At 39.6% G+C, this 24,717-nt stretch overlaps 1 protein-coding gene and 1 long non-coding RNA gene across 2 annotated transcripts in view; one reads left to right on the forward strand and one right to left on the reverse strand.

The window, feature by feature from the left end:
* LOC138754994 (uncharacterized) overlaps positions 1 to 24,540 on the forward strand; it is a 36,140-nt gene extending 11,600 nt beyond the window's left edge. Inside the window, exons 3-4 of the long non-coding RNA XR_011351977.1 lie at positions 4,406 to 4,448; positions 23,836 to 24,540. This is a non-coding gene — a long non-coding RNA (uncharacterized lncRNA). The remainder of the gene's footprint in view (positions 1 to 4,405; positions 4,449 to 23,835) is intronic.
* LOC138754985 (SH2 domain-containing adapter protein F-like) overlaps positions 1 to 24,717 on the reverse strand; it is a 106,495-nt gene that overhangs the window by 76,046 nt on the left and 5,732 nt on the right. Inside the window, exon 3 of the mRNA XM_069920099.1 lies at positions 8,716 to 8,845. Coding sequence (XP_069776200.1) covers positions 8,716 to 8,845 — 130 coding nt within the window. The remainder of the gene's footprint in view (positions 1 to 8,715; positions 8,846 to 24,717) is intronic.

Genomic DNA, 24,717 nt, shown 5'->3' on the forward strand with positions numbered 1-24,717 from the left:
ACAATCACTTACAACTCAAGGCCCTACAACTATGGCATCAGTTCAACATCAGTTTGCTCCATTCACAACAAGACAACCAGTCACAAGCCATGGCAGACAAGACAATACATCACTCAGCAAAACAAAATAAAATTAGCGCAGCAACAAGGTTCATACGGTTTACTTAAGGAAATACCAGTTTTTAATGAAATCCTTTAAATATCACATTGAAAGTAATACTAAAAATGCTAAAAGATCATCTGTATTACCTAGAACAGTATACTGGAGGACAGGTGAAGAAGTTAGTCATAAGTTGCCAACATAAAAATCCAGAACAAGGTTTTAAAAGGGCAAAATAATTATTGTACCATAATTATGGCGATGGACGTAAAATCGCAAAGGCCCACATAGACAAGATTCTTTCTTGGTCATCAGTAAAATCAGAGGACACAAAGACTTTATAAGCATATGCACTCTTTCTGAGAGGATGTAGTAACACAATGGGAAATAGTGTACATTTACAAGAGCTGAATTTGCTTGTTAATTTGTCGATTATTGTAAATAAATTGCCTTACAAGCTGAAGGACTTATGGAGAAAGAAAGCTGCAGAACTTGAAATGCTTTCCGGAAGGTACGCCACCTTTGAGGATATTGTACAATTCTTAGAATGGCATGTGTTTGTTTACACCATACCAGTATTTGGAAATATTAAGATAGTTTAATAGTTCCTAAAGATGTAAATAAGTCTAAATCATCATCTCAACAGAAACCAAAGGAAGTACCTTTGTTACTGCGGTGTCAGATACAAGCACAAGAAAGAAGAAAGAAACAAAGGAAAAGGAAGATTAGATTGTTCACGAAAGCTGTTTGTATTGGAAAGATAAGCATGCTTTAGAAAGATGTTCACGATTGGAGAAAAAGTCGTATGATGAGAAGCTAACCTTTTTAAAGAAGAATGGAATATGTTTTGGTTGCTTGTGTAAAGGATACATCAGGAAAACTTGTAATAAGTGACTCAGTTGTGATATATGCAGTTTAAAGCATCCCAAGTTACTTCATACTCAACAAAGTTGAGAAGGATGTCAAATAATCTGAATCCAAGACTAAAAATACAGTCTTCAGCTTTGGTTTAGACAAACAGTTTTACTAGGGCCAGTGACAAAGCTCTCTCAATAGTTCCTGTGCAGGTTAAAGCTAAAAAAGGGAGCTTCATACTGAAGATCTACACATTTCTTGATCCAGGAAATACTGCATAATTTTGTACTGTTGAATTAATGAATAAACTTAATCTTCATGGTAAAAGATCACAGATCTTGTTGAAGACAATGAATGATGAAAAGATCATTGAAACTGATATCATTTCAGGTTTACAGATTGCTGGATTGAATAGCAATGAATTTTGCAATCTTCCAACTGTATATACTCAGAAGACTATGCCTGTGAATAATGAGAATATTCCCTATCAGGTTAATATCAAACAGTGGGATCATCTAAAAGACGTTTGCTTACCAAAGATTGATGCCAAAAATCGAGATGTTAATTGGATTAGATGTACCAAAAGCTCTTGAACCTCTGGAAGTCATAAGGAGTCAAAATGACGGACCTTATGGTGGGAGAACGTTGCTTGGATGGACAATTAATGGACCATTAGGAGGAAATGATTAATAGTTGTCGAATGTAAATGTCACCCGAATTTCAGATGTCAAACTTAATGATCTGTGGGAACAACAGTTTAAAATAGATTTCCCTGAATGTCGCAAAGATATTCAAAAACCTTCGAAGGAGGATAAACAGTTTCTGGATTTAATTTCAAATTTTGTTCAACACATTGATGGTCGTTACTGTATAGCATTACCTTTGAAGAAAAGGGAAACAGACAAAATAATTACAGAACAGCATATGCTGAATTTGAAGAGAAATTCTTCCTTTCATTTGGAATATACCAATGTCATGTTAACCAAGGGTTATGTAGAAAAGGTATCTGAAGATATCTTGGAATGTAAAGATGGTAGAAAATGGTATTTACCTCATCATGGAGTTATATATCCACAAAAGGAGAAACTACACATAGTATTTGATTGTAGAGCATCATTCCAAGGATTTTCATTGAATTCTCAACTTTTACAAGATCCAGTCTTAACCAGTACTTTTATAGGTGTTTTGATAAGATTTTGTAAAGAGCCTATTGTAATTGCTGCAGATATTGAAGCAATGTTTCATCAAGTGAAAGATCGTGATTTTCTACAATTGTTATGTGGCCTAATGGCAATTACAATGAAAACATGAATAAATACAGAATGACAGTTCATTTATTGGAGCAATTTCAACACCAAGAATCATCAGAAATAATTTCTATCTTGATGATTGTCTTACTTCAGTGGTTTCAGAAAAAACAATCGATTCTTTATCATGAGTTAAAAGTCATCTGTAACAAAGGAGGTTTCTTCCTTTTGAAATGGATTAGCAACAGTCTAGATGTGTTGGCTGTTATTTCTGAGGCAGAAAGAACAAAGGAGATAAAAGATTTTGATTTGGATTGTGATGTTCTACCCATTGAACACACCACTGCACTCCAAGAATTCTTTCAATCTGATGTTTTCAAATTCAAAATTGGTTTGAAAGAACAGCCTTTGACAAGAAGAGGTATTCTTTCGATCGCAAGCTTGATAATACGCTCCTTTGGGAATATTGGCACCAGTAGTATTAATAGGCAAGAACATTTTGCAAGAATTGTGCAGAAGAAAATTTGGATGGGATGAAACTATACCAGATTCCATCACACAAGATTGGATGAATTGGATTAAGAGTTGAAAAATTTTGACGTCAACAGATGTTTTAAACAAACAGACTTTGAAATTGCCACATTTGCTCAGCTATACCACTCTGCTTACACGAGCGGAGGTGGTTTTGGTACCGTCGGTTATTTATGCCTACAAAATAACCAAGAGCCAGTACATTGTGGATTTGTAATGGGAAAAGCCAGAGTGGCTCCATTAAAGCCAGTCATCATATCTTGAATGGAATTGACTGCTGCTACTATGGCAAGCAAAGTGGACACTGTATTAAGAAGAGAATTACAGATGGAGTTAGCAGATTCTATGTTTTGGACGGATAGTATATCAGTGCTTAAATACATTAATAACAAAACCATGAGGTTTTGTACCTTTGTCACTTATAGAATTAATGAGATCAAGGTGGTTTCACATGCTAAACCTGGACAACAACAAATGGTGGATTTGCCACAAGATAGAATTTCACCTGATGAACCCCCATTTACATACATGGGAGTTAGCAGATTCTATGTTTTGGACTGATAGTATATCAGTGCTTAAATACGTTAATAACAAAACCATGAGGTTTTGTACCTTTGTCACTAATAGAATTAATGAGATCAAGGTGGTTTCACATGCTAAACCTGGACAACAACAAATGGTGGATTTGCCACAAGATAGAATTTCACCTGATGAACCCCCATTTACATACATGGGAGTTGATTATTTTGGTCCTTTGCAAGTAAAATGAGGAAGAAGTGTTGAAAAATGATACATAGCTATTTTTACCCATTTGACTATGAGAGCAGTTCATATTGAAGTAGTGTCATCGCTTGATACAGACTCTTATCAATGTTTTATCGCCAGCCATGGTCAAGGAATTACATTCTGATAATGGATCTAACTTTATAGGACCTCAACTTGAGTTATGAAAAGCAATTCAAAATTGGAATCAACATTGAATTCATGATGCATTACTTCAGAAAGAAATTAATTGGATATTTAACCCATCCACAGGATCACATCATGGAGGTTTGTGGTAAAGAATGATTAGATCAATCAAGAAAATTCTTAATTCCATTTTGAATAGTCAAATACCCAATGACGACAATCTTCAAACAGCAATGTGCAAAATTGAGGCTATTTTAAATAGTCGTCCAATAACTAAAATTTCTGTCAATTCAAATGACATCAAGGCACTTACACCAAATCATCTCATACTTCTTAAAACTAAACCTTTAATGCCTCTGGGTCAATTTCAGAAAGAAGATATTTATGTAAGGTGCAGATGAAAACAAGCACAGTTTATTGCAGATTTATTTTGGAAAAGATGGATTAAAGAATATCCTTCATTATTACAAGAGAGACAAAAATGGTCTAAAGCAAAATGGAAATTTGTACACGGAGACATTGCAATTATCATGGACTATTCTGCACCACGAAATTCTTAGTTGCTGGGGAAAATCGTGGATATTGTTCTGGACAAGAAGCTTACATTCAGTAAGTGCAGATTAAAACCATGACTGAAATTGACCTATTACTAAAATTTGTCTTTTACAAGAAGTAAAAGTTTCAATTTCTATTCTAATACTTACCATATTTACTTTTGTATCTAATTCACCATGTAAAGAAAATGCTTTTTTATTACCTTTTAGGTTTGTTGTAGGGCACTAAAAATTCACTGTCTTCCCGATTCTGGTAAGTGAAACTACACGGTACATACATTATTTCTACTTTATATTGGCTGTGTATTTATCATATTATTTCTGCTTTTACCATATGTTAGTGTTATTTTAGGGTTCATGTGTTATTTGGTACGATTTGGTGGGTTATTTTTTTGGGTTAGAGAACACCCAAAAGTTTTTCCCACAGAAATCAATGGTAATCGCTATTTGGCTTTACGCCATTTTGGCTTATGGGGGGGGATTCCATCATGGGTCCTCTACCGGCACCACCTACGGCTCCTAGAACGCTTCCACCAGCGTTGTCTCCGCTCCATCCTCAACATCCATTGGAGCGCTCACACCCCTAACGTCGAGGTACTCGAGATGGCAGAGGTCGACAGCATCGAGTCCACGCTGCTGAAGATCCAGCTGCGCTGGATGGGTCACGTCTCCAGAATGGAGGACCATCGCCTTCCCAAGATCGTATTATATGGCGAGCTCTCCACTGGCCACCGTGACAGAGGTGCACCAAAGAAAAGGTACAAGGACTGCCTAAAGAAATCTCTTGGTGCCTGCCACATTGACCACCGCCAGTGGGCTGATAACGCCTCAAACCGTGCATCTTGGCGCCTCACAGTTTGGCGGGCAGCAGCCTCCTTTGAAGAAGACCGCAGAGCCCACCTCACTGACAAAAGGCAAAGGAGGAAAAACCCAACACCCAACCCCAACCAACCAATTTTCCCTTGCAACCGCTGCAATCGTGTCTGCCTGTCCCGCATCGGACTGGTCAGCCTCAAACGAGCCTGCAGCTGACGTGGACTTTTTTACCCCCTCCATAAATCTTCGTCCGCGAAGCCAAGCCAAAGAAAGAAATTTTGGCTTATGAAAGTTTCCGTAGGAACGCTCTAGTTTCGTAAAGCGGGATATATCTGTATATATTACATGATCTGTACTATTAAATGACAAATGAATCTTGCATCTTATGGCCTAATGGAAATCAGCATCAACATTTTGTCAATGGACTTTGCACAAAGAATACTTGTAAACACAAAGAAAAAAACACAAACAAAGCTTCCAGCCCACCATCCTTTCCCCAGTAGTCACATTTGTTCACCAGAAATCATCAAAAATCTCTGTGCACTTTCCCTCTTCCACATTTGAGTAAATGTAATTTGCTGCGCAACCCTTGCACTTCTTCAATTGACAGGATTTAATGTTTTTGATGTGGGAATCTCCTCAAATCTATCAAGTATTCTGATATACCAGATGCTTTAAACTTATTGGCCATCTTGTTAGCACTGGAAAATAGTAGCCAAGAAATTTGAATGCAGGGCCCAGCAGTTAAATTCACTTTACAATTAACTGTCTGAAACCCAAGTGCCAATGCATATACCTTGAAACTCCAGCAAATTCCAGACTTTTTTTTTTGCATCTTTTGTGTAGGTTTGCAGGTACTGCAGGGCATAAACAAGGTTAGTGTGTGAACATATGACTGACATCACGTGACTTCTTCAACAGCAATGTGGTACACCAATGGCATACATCTCAACACATCAATTATTTCAACAAGCACAATCTCTCTGGGCCACTGCTAAGGAACACAAAGAATTATCTGGAAATAGTCATTTTAATCTTTAGACAATTCTGGTTTCTAAATCTATGCTTTTAATTTCTTCATTGATGACTCTCTCTCTCAAATTCCACATTTCCAAAGCTCTCAGCCTTCTGCCATAGATTCACCATAGTAATTCTCAACTTATATTCATCTGACAAGTCAGAGCACAGAAACATACCCTTTTGCCCAATAGGTCTCTGCTAATCATCAAGCATTGATCTTCACCAATCCATTCAACAATTTTAGATTAATAAACCACTGAGGCTTAGTAGGCCAAGGGCTCATCCAGATTCTTGAATGATGAGATTACCATCTTCTCCAAGTACACAAATGCTTGAGGTGTTAAAGATTCTTCCTTAGATCCCTTCAAAACCTCTTATTTTTGCACCTTTCACTGAGAAAATTTCTTACTCTCTGCACCATCAGTGCCTCTGATTTTTTTTAAAAGAGTATATTTATCAGATTGCCTCTCACCATGACTTTCTAACACTTGCTATGACCTTTAGCACAATCTGCTCTGATCTCAACCTCCTCATTCTCCATCCAAATTGCTATTGTTCGTTTAGAAACATCCCAACCTCCAATCTTGCCTTCATCCTAACTTCAGCCGAGTCTTCATCCCCGCAACACCTCAAACTTTTTCTGGAGCAAACCAAGTTGCAAAACTAATTAGGGAGAAATCTCACACTACATCAACCATGCCCAATTGTAAATATCGGGTCTTGCATCTTTATTACAACAATTTAATCAAATCAGACTTCAAAACAGTCTTTAACTGAAGAATTATCCACTTGCAATACTCCAACTAAAACAACTAAAGTGACAAGTGTAGCACAAGAAGTTTTAAGAAAATACATAACTGGGAAAATCCATGGGTCTTTTCATAGCTGAGACAGGTAATTTCAATAAAAAAAATACAATGCTTTGAAGCTGAAAGTATATACAAGTTGCTCAAGTGGAAACCTTCATCAAAATTATTGACATAAAAGACGTCTGATTTTGGGTGCCCTGTCGTAACAAATTATAGTACACCATTTCAGACTGGTCCAAGCGGATAATCTGGCATGGAATCATAGTCTTACTAGATTTGGAAATTGTTTTGTGAGGGATAAGAGATATATTCACCTTCAAGAAACTGGAGTCAAGATACATTATTGCGACGGAATATCACAAGGATTATTCTGCTCTAATTATTTGATACAATCAGAATGAGGAAACATCAAGTTCCTTGCACGAAAACTACTGGTTTGTTAACAAATCACAGTGGTCAAAAAAAGTCAATAAATTGTGCACGTCACACCATATTTTAATTGCCACGTGATTAAATTACTGAGGCAATTGATGCTAGTTCACCTGAGGTAGCCAGTTACATATCAAAGACTACGCAGCTTCTTTCATACATTCATGAGAAAAGGCCAACTACCTCTCACAAGCAAACCTGTAACACATCCCTCCCACCCAAGTGCAACTACACTCTTTTCCCACAAATATTAAGCAACGAAGACAGAAAGCACACAGAAACCTTTGCTTCCAATGTGAAATACTTCTAATGCATTGTGCTGTCTCAACCCTGGAATTTTTGAACCAACAGTACCATAAGGAATGCAACATATTCAAGATGGTGACTCAGCTCCAATCATGCAAAAGCAATTAGGGATGGGCAATAAATGCTGGCCTTCCAGATCTCAAAAACCAATGCAAAAAAACAAAAAAAAAAATTATCAACAGAGATACCAATCATTACTGCTCCTACCTTTGAAGAGTGATGTTCTCCAAATGAAAATCTACACAAAGATAGAAACAACCCAGAGGATCACTTATCTAACCATATAGCAACCTTGTTCTTAACTGCTCTGGTTTTTCAATGCACAATCTGTATTGTGTTCTTGTGAACACTTCAGAAGTAGATTTTATACTATTTAACTCCAATTATTGAAAAAGTAACATCTGTATTTTAATTACATGCAAACATGAATTGAGAAAAATGAAATCATACAAGTTCTCCTGCTGCCAAGGTAAGTTGCCCCAACTTACAGAATACAATTATAGATTGTGTTTCATGAAATTCAACCCTTAAATTTATACCAAACAATTGTAAGATGGTTACGGGAACAAATGGACACGGGTGTAAAGAAGGTGATCATGAGATAGCAATTGTAAATAAAATTATAAGGCATTCTTGGCTTTCTGAAACAAAGTTACATTCATGAATATAAATCACAGGATAGGCTTCAGATGGTGCAGCGTGTCAAAATCTGGACATCAGTGTTTTGGAATGCTATCAAGGTCTTGGCAGAGGAACTGCCAATGTTACCGGTGATGCAATACCTTAGTTACATGGAGAGCCCAGAGAAAGTGTTCTCCTTCCAAATTCAGTAGGTATTGAAAATCATGAAATGCAAATAAAAATTAATTAATTTCCAATAGGAAAGTAAATAAACACAAAATAATGGTTGAAAGATCTAGAAGAAAATTTTAATGTGCCCAGTTATTGTGTTGTGGAATGTATTGGCAAAAAATGTAGTAGATTAATTAGCAAAAAAAAAAAAATTGGATTAACACAAAGGGAGTTGGGGCAAAATTACAAGAATAAAAATTATTGATCTGTCAAAGAATTAGCACCATGAGAATGTATAGAGTTCAAATAAATCTATTGAAATTATCTACACCAATACTCTAATCTTACCTGCCATCATCTTTTGTGCCTCATAAGGTTCCATGTAACCATTATTTTCTATTTCTCGTTTTCTGATAACTTTATTCTTCAATTCATTTTTCACATCAAATGGATCAGAGTAATCTTCCCTAATAGCAACCTGAAACCACAAGGAAGTGATTACCACCATATCTACAAGTACAACAAAGCAGCAACATTGATAGGCCAGACATCTTTATTTTAAAAATTTGCAATTTATAACATCTATAATGTGGCAAAACTTCCCAGGGCCCTTTACAGATCATAAACAAATCTAAATAAAATTACCTCAAAAACAAAAAACACAATAGTAAAAATAAAAACAGAAAATTCTGGAAGTTGTTCTGTGTGTTGAGAAAAAAAAAGCAAAGTTTAAGGCCAATGACATTTCATCAAACTGGGAAAAAGTTAGATACTCAATAGGCAGAGGGAAGGGAATATGACAACTGGATAACATGAAACAAGCTCTGTGATAAAAAAGTTAGGACAGATCCAATGACATAAGAGATTTATAAAGAAACAGAAGATGGTCTTGAAAAAGCTGTAAATGGAGACAGCACCCTCATTGACAACAGCTGCTGTACAAAAGTGCCACTGATTATAATCTGATTTGTTAATTAAATATTAGTTATTTAATCCTGAAAGATGAATTCCTGAATTTGAGTGTGCTGCAAGAACAGGTGGAACGGGGACATTCATGTTAGTAGCACAACAGCAATTTCAGTTTACTCGGCATGGTGCATGTTGAGGGGCTGGTAGAAGAAGAGGAAGAAAGAGGAAGTTTTGCCACATACAGGTGAAATGAAAATTTGACCAAATCACACCCCTATCTTATCTATGTTCATATTTAAAACATAATGCACATATCAGGAAAATCATATTGCCACTGCTCACTTGTTCAGTATTATATATCCCTTTACTCAACAGTGAAAGTGTAAATGTCTGTTTGATACTATGGAGTTATACAAAAGAAAAATAAATAGAATTTAGCCCTTAGGCTACAATATCAATAATAATGCAGAAATGTTAAAGAAAAAATCAGAGGCAAGACTGCTTCATAATCATGACCAAACACATGTCCTGGTGTCATGACAAAGTCAGGCTACATGCCACATAAAAACTAGAGTGAAGAGAACTTCCCACAATTATTATTAAATGCCAAGGACAATGTATCTTGATCTAGAAAGAGACCTAGTTCAAAAAAGTCCTGTATGGCTAGCTTTAGATGCACTCAAGTTTAGGGAGAGAAGTATCAATGTTGAATTACTATGTCAGTTGTATGAAGGTCAAAATCAATGTACCAGAGGAAATAACACGTTAAAAATAAGGACAAAAGAAATACATCACCCATTTGAAACCATGTAGAAATAAAGTCTGCTGCACTTAGAGTTTGGGGCAACTGGAAGGGAGCACAAGAATAAATCTACAAATATAAGCACTTGTGTGTGCCTCTTTGCATCAGAGAGGTAAGAAGTTTAGTAATAAAATTGTCTGGAAGAAGCAAGTGTAAGATCAGAAGCCATGGCCAAGTAAGTATTCTAAACTGTTACAAGCCCAGAGGACCCCAAAACCCAGCAGCAATAGATATTCACCACAACAAATGGTTACTTAACCAAAAGTTGCTTTTAATTATCTTTAAACATTTATAAAGTTCACCAGGCTTTGGTGCTCGAATGGTAAATGGTTACCACTCAGGAAGGTTCTTGTCGATTTTCAGAAAGATTTGTTGTTCCAGGACATCCATAACTGATGTACTTCCATCAGACACCTCAATGACTTGCTGACAAAAAAATACCCCTTCAGGGTTCTCCAGATGATAACTTCTTTCTTTCAGATCACCACAGAGTTCCTTTTTGTTTCTCTTATTCCAAATGAAACATTAGGTTGCATGAACCACAAGGGCTTTGACCAAGCTGTCTTACAAATGGGCTTGCCAGCTTGTCCTGTTCCAGTCCCAGCAACTTCTGCTAGCTGTAACACTGTACAAGTGATCTCTGCTTCTCTCTCTCGGAGAGAAAGTCTGTTTGACTCTCTGCTTGGAAAACCACATGACCCTCTTACAATAGCAAGTTCTCCTTCAGACAATAGTGGCTCCTGCCTGCTCTTTTATCTGTTGCCTTTGGTAAACAACAACCCATTAATGAAGTCTCTTGAGCACTCGTCAAAGCTCTTGGAAAAGCTGCTGAGGTCCCGATATGTCTAGCATTAGCAGAGCTCTAGTATTTCAAATAAGATCTATTTTAAAGTGTTTGTATGTGACCTACTCTGACAAACCTTTCCCAATTTAACTCCCAAAAACATATCTATATACTCTATCACAATACTCAAGGCAAAGCAATGCCATCATTTTATTGGTCTACTGCCTAGCAGGTTCTTCAGGTTTCATGCCAGTATTCTACAATATAGCAGATGCCAACATACTTAAAGCTCCTGAAAACAAATGAGGAAGACATGAATAAATTCCAGGGGAAATGCAGGAACGCTACGAGAAGTAAATGAGGGTACCGAATGCTTTTCTCCTCATTTTCCAAAGTGCTCAGGAAAGGGAATGGAATACATAATTAGGAAAGGTAAAATGTCAAAGAGTTTCTTTGAAAAGATTACCATGGAAATATGAATTGGGAGGTTTGCAGATTCCTAACTTTAAGAATTATTACCAAGTGGCTCAACTGAGATTTCTTTCTTCTTTTTTAGAGGAATCAGAAAACCAGCATGGGCCAAAATAGAGTTAGATAAAATAGGAGAGAAATTAGCAGAGGAATTTATATACAAATGGGATTCAAAGTTAATAACTGGTGTGAAAGAAGCACCTTTGCTGAAACATTTGATTACTATCTGGAATAAGATAAATAATGAAAATGGAATTAAAAAATCACCTAAGACACCTTTGATCTAAAATAACCTTTTACTAAAGATAATCAATTTTTGAGTATATGGTTTCACAATGGCATAAAAAAAATAGAAGATTGTTATGAACAAGGTCAATTGATGTTATTTCAACAAGAAATAAATATGGAATAATTCGGAATACACTTTTTTGCTATCTTCAATTGAGAGGATATTTGGAGGAAAAATTAAGTTTAACAATGTTCTTACCAGCTTGTAGCGAGCTGAAGTTCTTATTAGGAGAGGTAAACTAAGAAATTTATTTCTGCAATGTACCTTTTATTACAAGCAGATACTATTAAACAGGGAGTTCATAAATCTAGACAGAAATGGAGGCAGATCGAAATATTACAATCTATGAGAAAGGATGGTCAGATCTCTATTGAGATTATGACAATTATAAATGCAAGACACAAATTAGTTCAATTATTTGCATCAATTATATTTAATGCCACAAAAATTGAATAAAATGAAATCAGACTTAATAGATAAATGTGTTAGATGCAGTGAAGAGATAGGAACTTATATTTAAATAAACAATCTACTTGGTCAAGTTCTAAAGTAAGGCCTTTTTTTTAAAAAAAAACAAATTACTGATATTGTATTTCCACAAAATCCAGACCAAAGTTAAAATTATCATTTTATCAAGTGAGATTTATCAAAATAGCATGAGCAGTGGCAAGGAAGTGACTTGGACATCAGATGCACATTTAGGTATGGAGAGATGGAACACAGAAATTCAAAGTTACATTCCTTTGGAGAAAATTACATGAAATTTAAGAAATAAATATCTGACCTTTGTACAAATTTGGAGCCTGTATATGCAAAGTTTAGGGGCGAATATGTAAAAATATAACATAATAACATAACAATTTACAGCACGGAAACAGGCCATTAGGCCCTTCTAGTCTGCACCGAACCAAACAGCCCTCTCTAGTCCCACCTCCCTGCACAATGCCCATAACCCTCCATCTTCTTCTCATCCATATACCTGCCCAACCTTTTCTTAAATAATACAATTGACTCCGCCGCCACTATTTCTCCCGGAAGCTCATTCCACACGTCTACCACTCTCTGAGTTAAGAAGTTCCCCCTCATGTTACCTCTAAACCTCTGCCCCTTAATTCTTAACTCATGTCCTCTTGTTTTAATCTTTCCTCCTCTTAAGATCGTGTTAATCGTGGCCTCTTGAGATCGTGTTAATCTCTTGAGATCGTGTTAATCTTCTTCCCTAAAATTGCTGTACAAATCCCAGTGTACAACCTGATCCTTTGTGCAATCCAGAAAATTATTTTTCTCTTTTTCTATATTTTATACAAGCTATAAATGTAATATATAGTTATATGGTTTTTCAGTGAGGGAGGGTAAGGTAAGGGTGGGGTTTAATTTTAAATTTAATTAATATTTTGCCTATGTAAAAGTTTATTAATTACATGTATGGAAAAATTTGAAATAAAATATTCAAAAAAGAACAATGTACTTGATCAATTTGAACTCATTAGGGAGCTGACATGAATTTGTGAAAGGTGAATTTTGTGTATTAAAATTAATTACAATCAAAACAAAAACCTGTTATCCAGAATTCAAGCAACTGGGAAAAAAGCAGAAAATAGGTAAATAAAATGGATGTTTAAAATTGGCACATCTCACCATTAGTTCAACAATCACACAACATGCAATCTCAAGCAACCGGAAAATTCACTGATCTAGCATCTGCCAATTCTCTTTGGTGCCGAGATTTACTGTACCAGAGAGAATAAAGCAATAGTAGATGGGGCAAATAGTTTGTGCAACCTTTCAGCAGCTAATTCAGTCAGATTCTTCATGAGTCTATTAGCCAATAGAACTTGGAAAAGTACAACACAGGAACAGGCCCTTTAGCCCACATGACTATATTCAACATAATGCCCAAATCCATCTAAAATTCTGTTGCAGGCACTTGATCAGTATCTCTCTATTCCCTTAATATTCATGTGTCTACCTAGAAGCCTCTTAACACGACTGTTGTATCTGCTTCTATTCTTTCTTTCTTCTTTGGCTTGGCTTCGCGGACGAAGATTTATGGAGGGGGTAAAAAGTCCACGTCAGCTGCAGGCTCGTTTGTGGCTGACCAGTCCGATGCGGGACAGGCAGACACGATTGCAGCGGTTGCAAGGGAAAATTGGTTGGTTGGGGTTGGGTGTTGGGTTTTTCCTCCTTTGCCTTTTGTCAGTGAGGTGGGCTCTGCGGTCTTCTTCAAAGGAGGCTGCTGCCCGCCAAACTGTGAGGCGCCAAGATGCACGGTTTGAGGCGTTATCAGCCCACTGGCGGTGGTCAATGTGGCAGGCACCAAGAGATTTCTTTAGGCAGTCCTTGTACCTTTTCTTTGGTGCACCTCTGTCACGGTGGCCAGTGGAGAGCTCGCCATATAATACGATCTTGGGAAGGCGATGATCCTCCATTCTGGAGACGTGACCCATCCAGCGCAGCTGGATCTTCAGCAGCGTGGACTCGATGCTGTCGACCTCTGCCATCTCGAGTACCTCGACGTTAGGGGTGTGAGCGCTCCAATGGATGTTGAGGATGGAGCGGAGACAACGCTGGTGGAAGCGTTCTAGGAGCCGTAGGTGGTGCCGGTAGAGGACCCATGATTCGGAGCCGAACAGGAGTGTGGGTATGACAACGGCTCTGCATACGCTTATCTTTGTGAGGTTTTTCAGTTGGTTGTTTTTCCAGACTCTTTTGTGTAGTCTTCCAAAGGCGCTATTTGCCTTGGCGAGTCTGTTGTCTATCTCATTGTCGATCCTTGCATCTGATGAAATGGTGCAGCCGAGATAGGTAAACTGGTTGACCGTTTTGAGTTCTATTACTCTCTGTCAAATGTGCTTCACACATCTCCCGTAAACTTTTCCCCCTTCAACGCATATCCCTTAGTGCGCGACACGATTACTCAGGTAAAAAGATTCTGCAGTCCATCATATAAATGCCTTTTGATCAAGTCACAGTCCACCTACAAATTGAGAGAAAACAACTCAGATTTGTCCAAGCTCTCCCCATAACTCATACCCTTTAAGCTGGGCAATGCCATCAACAAATTTACTGATTATACGACAGTCATCAGTAGAATCACAGACCTGTATGAGGAAACATACAGGAATAAGATAGATCAGTTATTTGAGTGGTATTACAACAACAATCTTGACCTCAATGTAAGTAAAACTTAAGTTATAGATTGTGGATCTCGGGGGGTGGGGGGGGGAAAAATCAGGAGAACACAAACAAGCCCTCAAGGGGACTGCAGTGGAAAGGGTAAAGTAAAAGATGGCAGCACTGATGGAGATGCTACAATGGCAGAGCTGATCTGCGGGGAGAGGAGACATAGCACTCCTCTGTATGATCCTACTGCCCAGTCCAAATATCGACTGCTCCATAAAGGGTTTAAGGTGGTTTATTTTAAAATCCTGTGACTGGAGTCTGGGCCAAAGATGGCAGTGCCTGTGTTTGGCAGCAGCCTCAAGGGGTTGCAGAATCTGGGGAAGCTGAGAACTGGAGCAGGGCACCAAAAACAGGGAGAAGGAGAAGCAGAGATGACTCTACAGGATGATGAGCATGGCGTGGGACAAGTGAGGAACTATGTGGCTGAAGAACCACAGGCGGCAGGCTGCTGGTGACTCAAGGTGAGTAACCCAAGCAGGCTGTGGGCTGCTGGCCACTACGGTCAAAGGTGTGGACTGCTGGAAACTGGCTTGAGACTGGCTGGAGGGGTACCAAGTACAGGAATCGGGTTGCAAGAGGGTGCTGAAAGCTTCCTGATTCTGCCAAGGCTTAGATCTGGAGCTTGGGTTGCCGATGGTTTGGTTTGGTCTGTGTGAGCACTGGAGACTAATCCATTGACACTCAGTGACTCTGGGGGACTCTGCTTCTCTTTCTCCAACTGTAAGGGCGCCAGGCAATTTCTGCTGATGGCGAATCTTTGTCTGTCTTGTGGCCGACTAAAATCAATTTTGTAATATAACACCTGTTTTACTGTATGACAATAACAGTACCTTGAAATTCCTATTGTCAACATCTTTGAAGATGTCTCCATCGGGCACACAAAACTCAAAACGGTCAACCAGTTTACCTATCTCGGCTGCACCATTTCATCAGATGCAAGGATCGACAATGAGATAGACAACAGACTCGCCAAGGCAAATAGCGCCTTTGGAAGACTACACAAAAGAGTCTGGAAAATCAACCAACTGAAAAACCTCACAAAGATAAGCGTATACAGAGCCGTTGTCATACCCACACTCCTGTTCGGCTCCGAATCATGGGTCCTCTACCGGCACCACCTACGGCTCCTAGAACGCTTCCACCAGCGTTGTCTCCGCTCCATCCTCAACATCCATTGGAGCGCTCACACCCCTAACGTCGAGGTACTCGAGATGGCAGAGGTCGACAGCATCGAGTCCACGCTGCTGAAGATCCAGCTGCGCTGGATGGGTCACGTCTCCAGAATGGAGGACCATCGCCTTCCCAAGATCGTATTATATGGCGAGCTCTCCACTGGCCACCGTGACAGAGGTGCACCAAAGAAAAGGTACAAGGACTGCCTAAAGAAATCTCTTGGTGCCTGCCACATTGACCACCGCCAGTGGGCTGATAACGCCTCAAACCGTGCATCTTGGCGCCTCACAGTTTGGCGGGCAGCAGCCTCCTTTGAAGAAGACCGCAGAGCCCACCTCACTGACAAAAGGCAAAGGAGGAAAAACCCAACACCCAACCAACCAATTTTCCCTTGCAACCGCTGCAATCGTGTCTGCCTGTCCCGCATCGGACTGGTCAGCCACAAACGAGCCTGTAGCTGACGTGGACTTTTTACCCCCTCCATAAATCTTCGTCCGCGAAGCCAAGCCAAAGACAAAGAAAGACTGTATGACAATAACAGTACCTTGAAATTCCTATTGTCAACATCTTTGAAGATCTATCCTGGGGTCTTCATGTCAATGCAATCATGAAGAAGGCTTGCCAGTGGCTATATTTTGTTAGGAGTTTGAGGAGATTTGGTAGGTCACCAAAGACTCCTGCAAATTTCCACAGGTACACTGTGGAGAGCATTTGGACTATTGCATCACATTCTGGCATGGATGAGCCAATGCACAGAACAGGACAAGGTTAGAGCGTTGTGAACTCAGCCAGCGCCATCATGGACATTAACCTTCACTCCATCAAGGACATCTACAAGAGGTGGTATCTCAAGAAAGCAGCCTCTATCCTCATGGACACTCACCACCCAGGACATACCCTCTTCACTCTGCTACCATCAGGAAGGAGGGACAGGAGGAAGAAGACAAACACTCAATAATATAAAGACTGCTATTCCCCTCAAATTTCACCAATAGATTTCTGAATAGACAATGAACTGCAGACACTACATCACTTTTCTCTTCTTTTAAACCAATTTATTTATTTTTTAACAATATAATTTAGATCTTTTTACACCTGCGATGCTGCTAAAAGTCAATGCACCTGCTTATGACAATATACTCTAGTCCAAAGTTTTAAATCACTGCAACATGACCACCTTACTTTTGAAATGAATGACCTGTCCAATGAGGGGAAGCATACCAACACTGTTTTTATCTTGCTGAGTTCTCACAAGCCCCTTTCAAGGAGCTATGGCCCTGGATCCCCAAACCCCTGTGCACATCAATGTTTTAAGGGCCCTGCCATTAGCTGTATATTCCTCTTACATTTGATCTTCTAAAGTGCAATACCTCATACATGTTCAGATTACATGTATGCAAATCATTCAGCTGCCATTTCTCTGCACATACTGGTAAATGATCTCCATTCTGAAGTATACTTTGATAACACTCTACACAACTCCAATCTTCATGTCATCTGTAAACTCACTCACCCACCAAATTATTTATATATTATAAACAAGGGTATCAAATCCAATCTCAGTAGACTCCACTGGTCATGAACCTCTTGTCAGAACAAAACCTTTCCACCACTACCCTCTATCTTCTCTGGGCCAGCTAATTCTGTATCCAAACTATCAGTTTGCCAGGGATCCCATTTATCTGTATCTATGGATCAGCCTAAAATGTTGGTCCTTGGATTGAAAAGGAAAGCATTGATTTGCTTGGGGTACCAACAATCTCCAGTCTTTCATCTGGGATGCAATGATATGCAAATACACCAATTCGAAGGAAGTGACTGGTGCCCACCAAATCTGTAATAATTGAAATGTTTATTAATGCCAGTCTGCCATAACAAAATTTGTTGGCCAAGTAATGCTCAAAGTTGTTAGAGTACTTACATGATACAACATACAACCCTAATATTCTTTTCCAATGAGTGAGGCAGAATTTCTACTTATCAGTTCTGCAAAAAACTGTACAAGAAAAAGATACATAAAGAGAAATGTAAATGAAGAGACAAAAATGTAAAGTAATTGACTTCTTTTTCTTTTCTTTGGCTTGGCTTCGCGGACGAAGATTTATGAAGAGGGTAAATGTCCACATCAGCTGCAGGCTCGTTTGTGGCTGACAAGTCCGATGCAGGACAGGCAGACACGGTTGCAGCGGTTGCAGGGGAAAATTGGTTGGTTGGGGTTGGGTGTTGGGTTTTTCCTCCTTTGCCTTTTGTCAGTGAGGTGGGCTCTGCGGTCTTCTTCAAAGGAGGTTGCTGCCCGCCAAACTGTGAGGCACCAAGATGCACGGTTTGAGGCGATATCAGCCCACTGGCGGTGGTCAATGTGGCAGGCACCAAGAGATTTCTTTAGGCAGTCCTTGTACCTTTTCTTTGGTGCACCTCTGTCACGGTGGCCAGTGGAAAGCTCGCCATATAACACGATCTTGGGAAGGCGATGGTCCTCCATTCTGGAGACGTGACCCACCCAACGCAGCTGGATCTTCAGCAGCGTGGACTCGATGCTGTCGACCTCTGCCATCTCGAGTACTTCGACGTCAGGGATGAAAGCGCTCCAATGAATGTTGAGGATGGAGCGGAGACAACTCTGGTGGAAGCGTTCTAGGAGCCGTAGGTGATGCCGGTAGAGGACCCATGATTCGGAGCCGAACTGGAGTGTGGGTATGACAACGGCTCTGTATACGCTTATCTTTGTGAGGTTTTTCAGTTGGTTGTTTTTCCAGACTCTTTTGTGTAGTCTTCCAAAGGCGCTATTTGCCTTGGCGAGTCTGTTGTCTATCTCGTTGTCGATCCTTGCATCTGATGAAATAGTGCAGCTGAGATAGGTAAACTGGTTGACCGTTTTGAGTTTTGTGTGCCCGATGGAGATGTGGGGGGGCTGGTAGTCATGGTGGGGAGCTGGCTGATGGAGGACCTCAGTTTTCTTCAGGCTGACTTCCAAGCCAAACATTTTGGCAGTTTCCGCAAAACAGGACGTCAAGCGCTGAAGAGCTGGCTCTGAATGGGCAACTAAAGCGGCATCGTCTGCAAAGAGTAGTTCACGGACAAGTTTCTCTTGTGTCTTGGTGTGAGCTTGCAGGCGCCTCAGATTGAAGAGACTGCCATCCGTGCGGTACCGGATGTAAACAGCGTCTTCATTGTTGAGGTCTTTCATGGCTTGGTTCAGCATCATGCTGAAGAAGATTGAAAAGAGGGTTGGTGCGAGAACACAGCCTTGCTTCACGCCATTGTTAATGGAGAAGGGTTCAGAGAGCTCACTGCTGTATCTGACCCGACCTTGTTGGTTTTCGTGCAGTTGGATAATCATGTTAAGAAACTTTGGGGGGCATCTGATGCGCTCTAGTATTTGCCAAAGCCCTTTCCTGCTCACGGTGTTGAAGGCTTTGGTGAGGTCAACAAAGGTGATGTAGAGTCCTTTGTTTTGTTCTCTGCACTTTTCTTGTAGGTGTCTGAGGGCAAAGACCATGTCAGTAGTTCGTCTGTTTGCGTGAAAGCCGCACTGTGATTCTGGGAGAATATTCTGTGCAATACAGAAAACACAATATTTTGGAAAAAATAATGTCCAAAAGTAAGAGTCCTTAAATGACTCTGAGTTTGTGGTTTAGGAGACTGATGGTGGAGTGGTAGCCACTGTTTCTGATCCTGGTAGGTAGGATGAGTCTTGTGGCACCTATTCCTCTTTCCTGATGGCAGCAGTGAGAACAGAACATTTTCTGGATCCTTGATGATTGTGGCAATGGTTCGTTTAGGTTTTCTTGATGGTGGGGAGAGTTTTGCCTGTGATGCGCATGAGCCATGACATGATGCATTAAATTAAATGAACAATTCCATTTTGCTTCGGTTTATTTTAAAGCAATGTATGCAAATCATTCATTTCAGGTACAGAAGAATTAAGAGGCATTTGAGAAACAGGACAAAAAAAAAAATTGGATTAGCATTTAAATCAAATAGGAGCTCATTAATGATTGGCCTATTTTGTCTACTGGAATCCCTAGAAGAAGAGTAGCTCAATTTTCAAAATTTGCAAATGCCTTCAATGTATTTGTGAAGGTACAAAAGGTTATTAAAATGACAAAAATCACAAACCATACGAGAATTTGTGATGAGTAACCACTCAGCATCAACTAATAGCTAGAAGAAAAAGAACTGAATATCGACACAATTGATTTATATTTGAAAGAGAAGAAAGAGTAAACTTCCATATAATTCTGATCAGGGCTGACTTAAAGGAGCAGCAAAAATTATAATAGCAGACTGTGTAATCAAGGATTGCAGAGGGATTTGGGCTGCTTAGAAAAGTGGGCTGAAAAATGGCAGATGGAATTTAATGCTGATAAGTGTGAGGTGCTTCATTTTGGTAAGAAGAATCAGAATAGGACATACGTGGTAAATGGGAGAGCATTGAGGAATACAGAAGAGCAGAAAGATTTAGAAGTAACGGTACATCGTTCCCTGAAGGTAGAAACTCACGTGAATAGGGTGGTGAAGAAGGCTTTTAGTATGCTGGCCTTTATCAATCATTGCATGGAATATAGGAGTTGGGAGGTGATGTTGAGATTGAATAAGACATTGGTGCGGCCTAATTTGGAGTTCTGTGTGCAGTTCTGGTCGCCAAATTATAGGAAGGATATAAATAGAGTGGAGAGAGTGCAGAGAAGGTTTACCAGAATGTTACGTGGGTTTAAGCATCTAGAGTATAGGGAGAGATTGGACAGATTAGGTCTTTATTCTTTGGAGCGTAGAAGGTTGAGAGGGGATTTGATAGAAGTATTTAAGATTATGAAAGGGATAGACAGAGTGGATGTGTAAAGACTATTTCCGTTAAGAGGAGGAAAGATTAAAACAAGAGGACATGAGTTAAGAATTAAGGGGCAGAGGTTTAGAGGTAACATGAGGGGGAACTTCTTTACTCAGAGAGTGGTAGCCGTGTGGAATGAGCTTCCAGGAGAAATAGTGGCGGCGGAGTCAATTGTATTATTTAAGAAAAGGTTGGACAGGTATATGGATGAGAAGAAGATGGAGGGTTAAGGGGATTGTGCAGGGAGGTGGGACTAGAAAGGGGTGTTTGGTTCGGTGCGGACTAGAAGGGCCTAATGGCCTGTTTCCGTGCTGTAATTGTATGTGCTGTTATGTGTAAAAGTGCCCAACAGAAAATTGCATGATGAAACAGGCACAAATGATTCAAAGTAGTATTTGATATCGAAGGACAAGTCCATAACTTAATGTAAGCGAAAATACAAATTAAAATTACAGCTATATGAAACACAAGAAATCGTACAAAATGCTGAGAAACAGAGGCAGAAATTAGATATAAAGTGGAGAAAGCAAAATGTTCTTTTTATGCAAGAGTTACCTTCCTACTTAAGGATCCTGAAGGCTTTGTCTTGGGCTCATTTACATATTTAAATGATCTTGATTATGAATAAAGCAAGTATTTAATTTTTAAATTTAGAGATACAGGCCCTTCTGGCCCATGAGCCTGCACTGCCCACATACAATCATGTCACCAATTAACCCATACGATTTGGAATGTGGGAGGAAACAGGAACATCTTGAAGAAACACACTTGGACATAGGGTGAAGGTAGAAATTCCTTAGTGCTGTTACAGAGTGGCATGAACCGCAGAAGAACAAGTTCATACCTCTCCACCAAGCAAATAATTCTACACACAAAACTTGCAAAATACGTGTCCTGTACAAATATTTATTCCACTAGCTCTAAATAAGTTTTGCTGAATCTGTATCATTCCAAGTACCAGGACAGGAATTAAATAAAAATAGCAAAATGACATTCAGCCCCACACATTTGTTCTATTGGTCAATTAGTTCAGGATTCAACATTCCTTTATTGTCAAGTAATAGTGCAAAACATATTACACAAAATTGCCTTTTGTCTGCCAAAGAGTTGCCATTAGTGTCACCAGCACCCCTTACAGTGAGAGAGAAAGAAAAGCAAGAGATTGCATTCAGAGTCCCTGATTGTCTGTGGATTAAGCTCTGCAGCTTCACAAACTTGTATGATTCATTGGCAACGCGAGCTCCAGATCCAAACCAAGACGATCAGAAAGCCTTCAGTGCCTGAAGCCCTTCAGGAGCCCTTCTTGTCCTCAGCACCCTCTTGAATTCCAGCTCTGATAACTGGTTCCCATGATCCAGTCTCCAGAAGCCCACAGTCTGATTTGGTCCCTGTCGTGGAGCCCCTTGCCAGTCTGCTGCCGTGGTGACCATCCTGTAGGGTTGTCTCCTCTGCTTCTCCTTTTCATGGAGGGTATTCTTCTCGTTTCTGGTGCCCTGCGCCAGTCTGCTGCTCCCCAGAGTCACTAACCCCTCATGTCTGCTGCTGAGCACAGGTGCTGCCATCTGGGGCACCGACTTCCACAGTTGCAGGATTTTACTTACAAACCCCATTGGTTCCATTAGCGGTCTATTTATAGTCTGTATGAAGCTGCCAGAATTAGGACTGGGTGGTTGAACCCTTCAGAGCAGTGCTGTTTCTCCACTCTCCTGGGTCTGCACCAGTGACAACACACTCATTACCAGCAGCATCATTTTTTTTTGGCTGATCTTCACCTCTAATTATGCATCTTGGCTCCATGTAATTCAACACTTTTATCTAATAATCCTTGTCCATCCATCTTGGTTTTGAAAATTTATACCGACCAATTCAATAGCTTTTGAAATAAATTCTTCCATATTTCCTTTGGTAAAGTCATTTCTAATTTTCAGCTTGTTCCATCCCATTCTGGACTTCTCTAAAGAAAATAGCTTGTCTGTATTGTATGAAATAACATTAATAATGTTTAATCAGGGCACTCCTTAGCTTTTCCAATTGTCAGGGAAACCTCCTCGTTCAATTTATTTAGTTCTATGAACCTGCACCAAATCAAAGCCCAAATTCCTGTCTGCAATGCAATGCCCAAAGAGAGAAAAAAAAACACTTTTTTTCGACCAGGGCAAGAGTAGCAAACACCAGAGGATATATGTACAAAGTGGGCAGTTTAGGGAAGACTTTTTTTTAAAAAAAACAGTGGGAGCTTGAAATGCATTTCCAGGAGTGGTGGAGGAGGCTGGAACAAGAGGGACTTTTAAAAGACTCTTAGACAGGCACACTGATAAAAGAAAAAAAGGTAATGGGTATTAAGTAGGGAGGGTTGAGTTTGTTAAATAGGCTACTGTCGGTTGGCAGGACATTATGGGCTGAAAAGCTTGTACTATGTTCTAATGTGATGAATACAGTTATTTTCCCCAGTCACAAAGGAAGTATGCATAATATTTCCTGGGGGAACTGGTGCTCTTTCCAATATACATCAATGATCTCAACTTTGTTCAGGAGGGGCTTATAAAGGAAGAACCAGTAAATGACAAAACTTTAAAAAGTGATAACCAATAAAAAAAAAAGAAATTGGACAAAAATTTAAACCCAAATATATTAAATGAATATTAATGTCTATCTTTCTGCCCAATACAATTCAAAATAATTGTACCATTATCAGAAGGAACAGGAAACCTGGACTGTGTCTGTTACTTACAAGCATATGGAATTTTTTTTGGAGAAAATAAGTGAGGAATTTGAAGTAACAATAAATAACCAATAATTTAAGTTTGAGATATTGGTACAGATTTGACATGGGCTGCAACATCAAGGCTATTATTAGTGCAAACGTCAGACAGTAGAGCACCACACATGTACATTTAAATGAGAAAATTCTAAAACTGTAGTAATTTGTACCCTAATTCTTCACATGGTATGTCAGTGATTTTTTTTTTAAAACAACAATCTAATACCAGATAATTAATGACAAATATTTTATCAAACTTCCACAGATGCACAATGGAAAGTACATTAGCTAGTTACATTACAGCCTGGTTTCAGAATTCAACTGCCCAGGAATGGAGAGGCTTTAAAAGGTGCAAACCTAGCCAGGTCAATCACAGGCTCTGACCTTCCATCCATTGCAAACATCTATACAAAGTACTGCCTCAAGAAGGTAACCAACATCATAAAGGACCCTCATCACCCTGGTCACAACCTTTTCTCACTTTGTTCAGAAGATACAGAAGCCTGAAAACAAGCATCTCCAGGTTCAATAACAGTATCTTTCCAACAGTCATCTTGAACCTCCACTTGGTACACTAATCATGGACTGTCTGCACAATTGCACTAGGCTTACTGTGAAGATTAATATCTCTTATGTATTTGCTGTTTTAATTAGTTTGTAGTGGCTCACAGCCATTGTTGCAGGCTGACACAGAAGATGCTATTTGAACATGGCAATCAAGCGGGCTGCACGAGGTGCGTTGCCTGTTCCCATAGGGTGCTGCAAAATGGGCTCTGCCAGCCAATCACCGTATCGCAAAAGGGCCCATCAGGACCCAGGGCGGCACAAACCACACCCGTTGATGGCGCTGCAGCAAAACGGGCTGATCCAGCCAATCGCCGACTGGGTCACAAAGACGCCAATCAGAGCCTGAAGGGGCAGCCAAGGTCTGCCTGACCATATAAAAGAGAGCAGCCAATTCATTAAATCAATGTCAACTACACTCCTTATTGTGTGTGTTTTATTTCCGAGCTAGAACCTCAAACACGCCACAACTATAGTTTCTCTTTACAAGTACCTGTTCAGTGTAAAAAGAATTTTGGCACAAATGTACATTGTACAATTTTCAGTACAACTCATCATTGTCAAAAGAACTTATTTGATCTTC

Source organism: Narcine bancroftii, chromosome 1 (genome assembly GCF_036971445.1).
Source record: "Narcine bancroftii isolate sNarBan1 chromosome 1, sNarBan1.hap1, whole genome shotgun sequence".
Classification (NCBI taxonomy): domain Eukaryota; kingdom Metazoa; phylum Chordata; class Chondrichthyes; order Torpediniformes; family Narcinidae; genus Narcine; species Narcine bancroftii.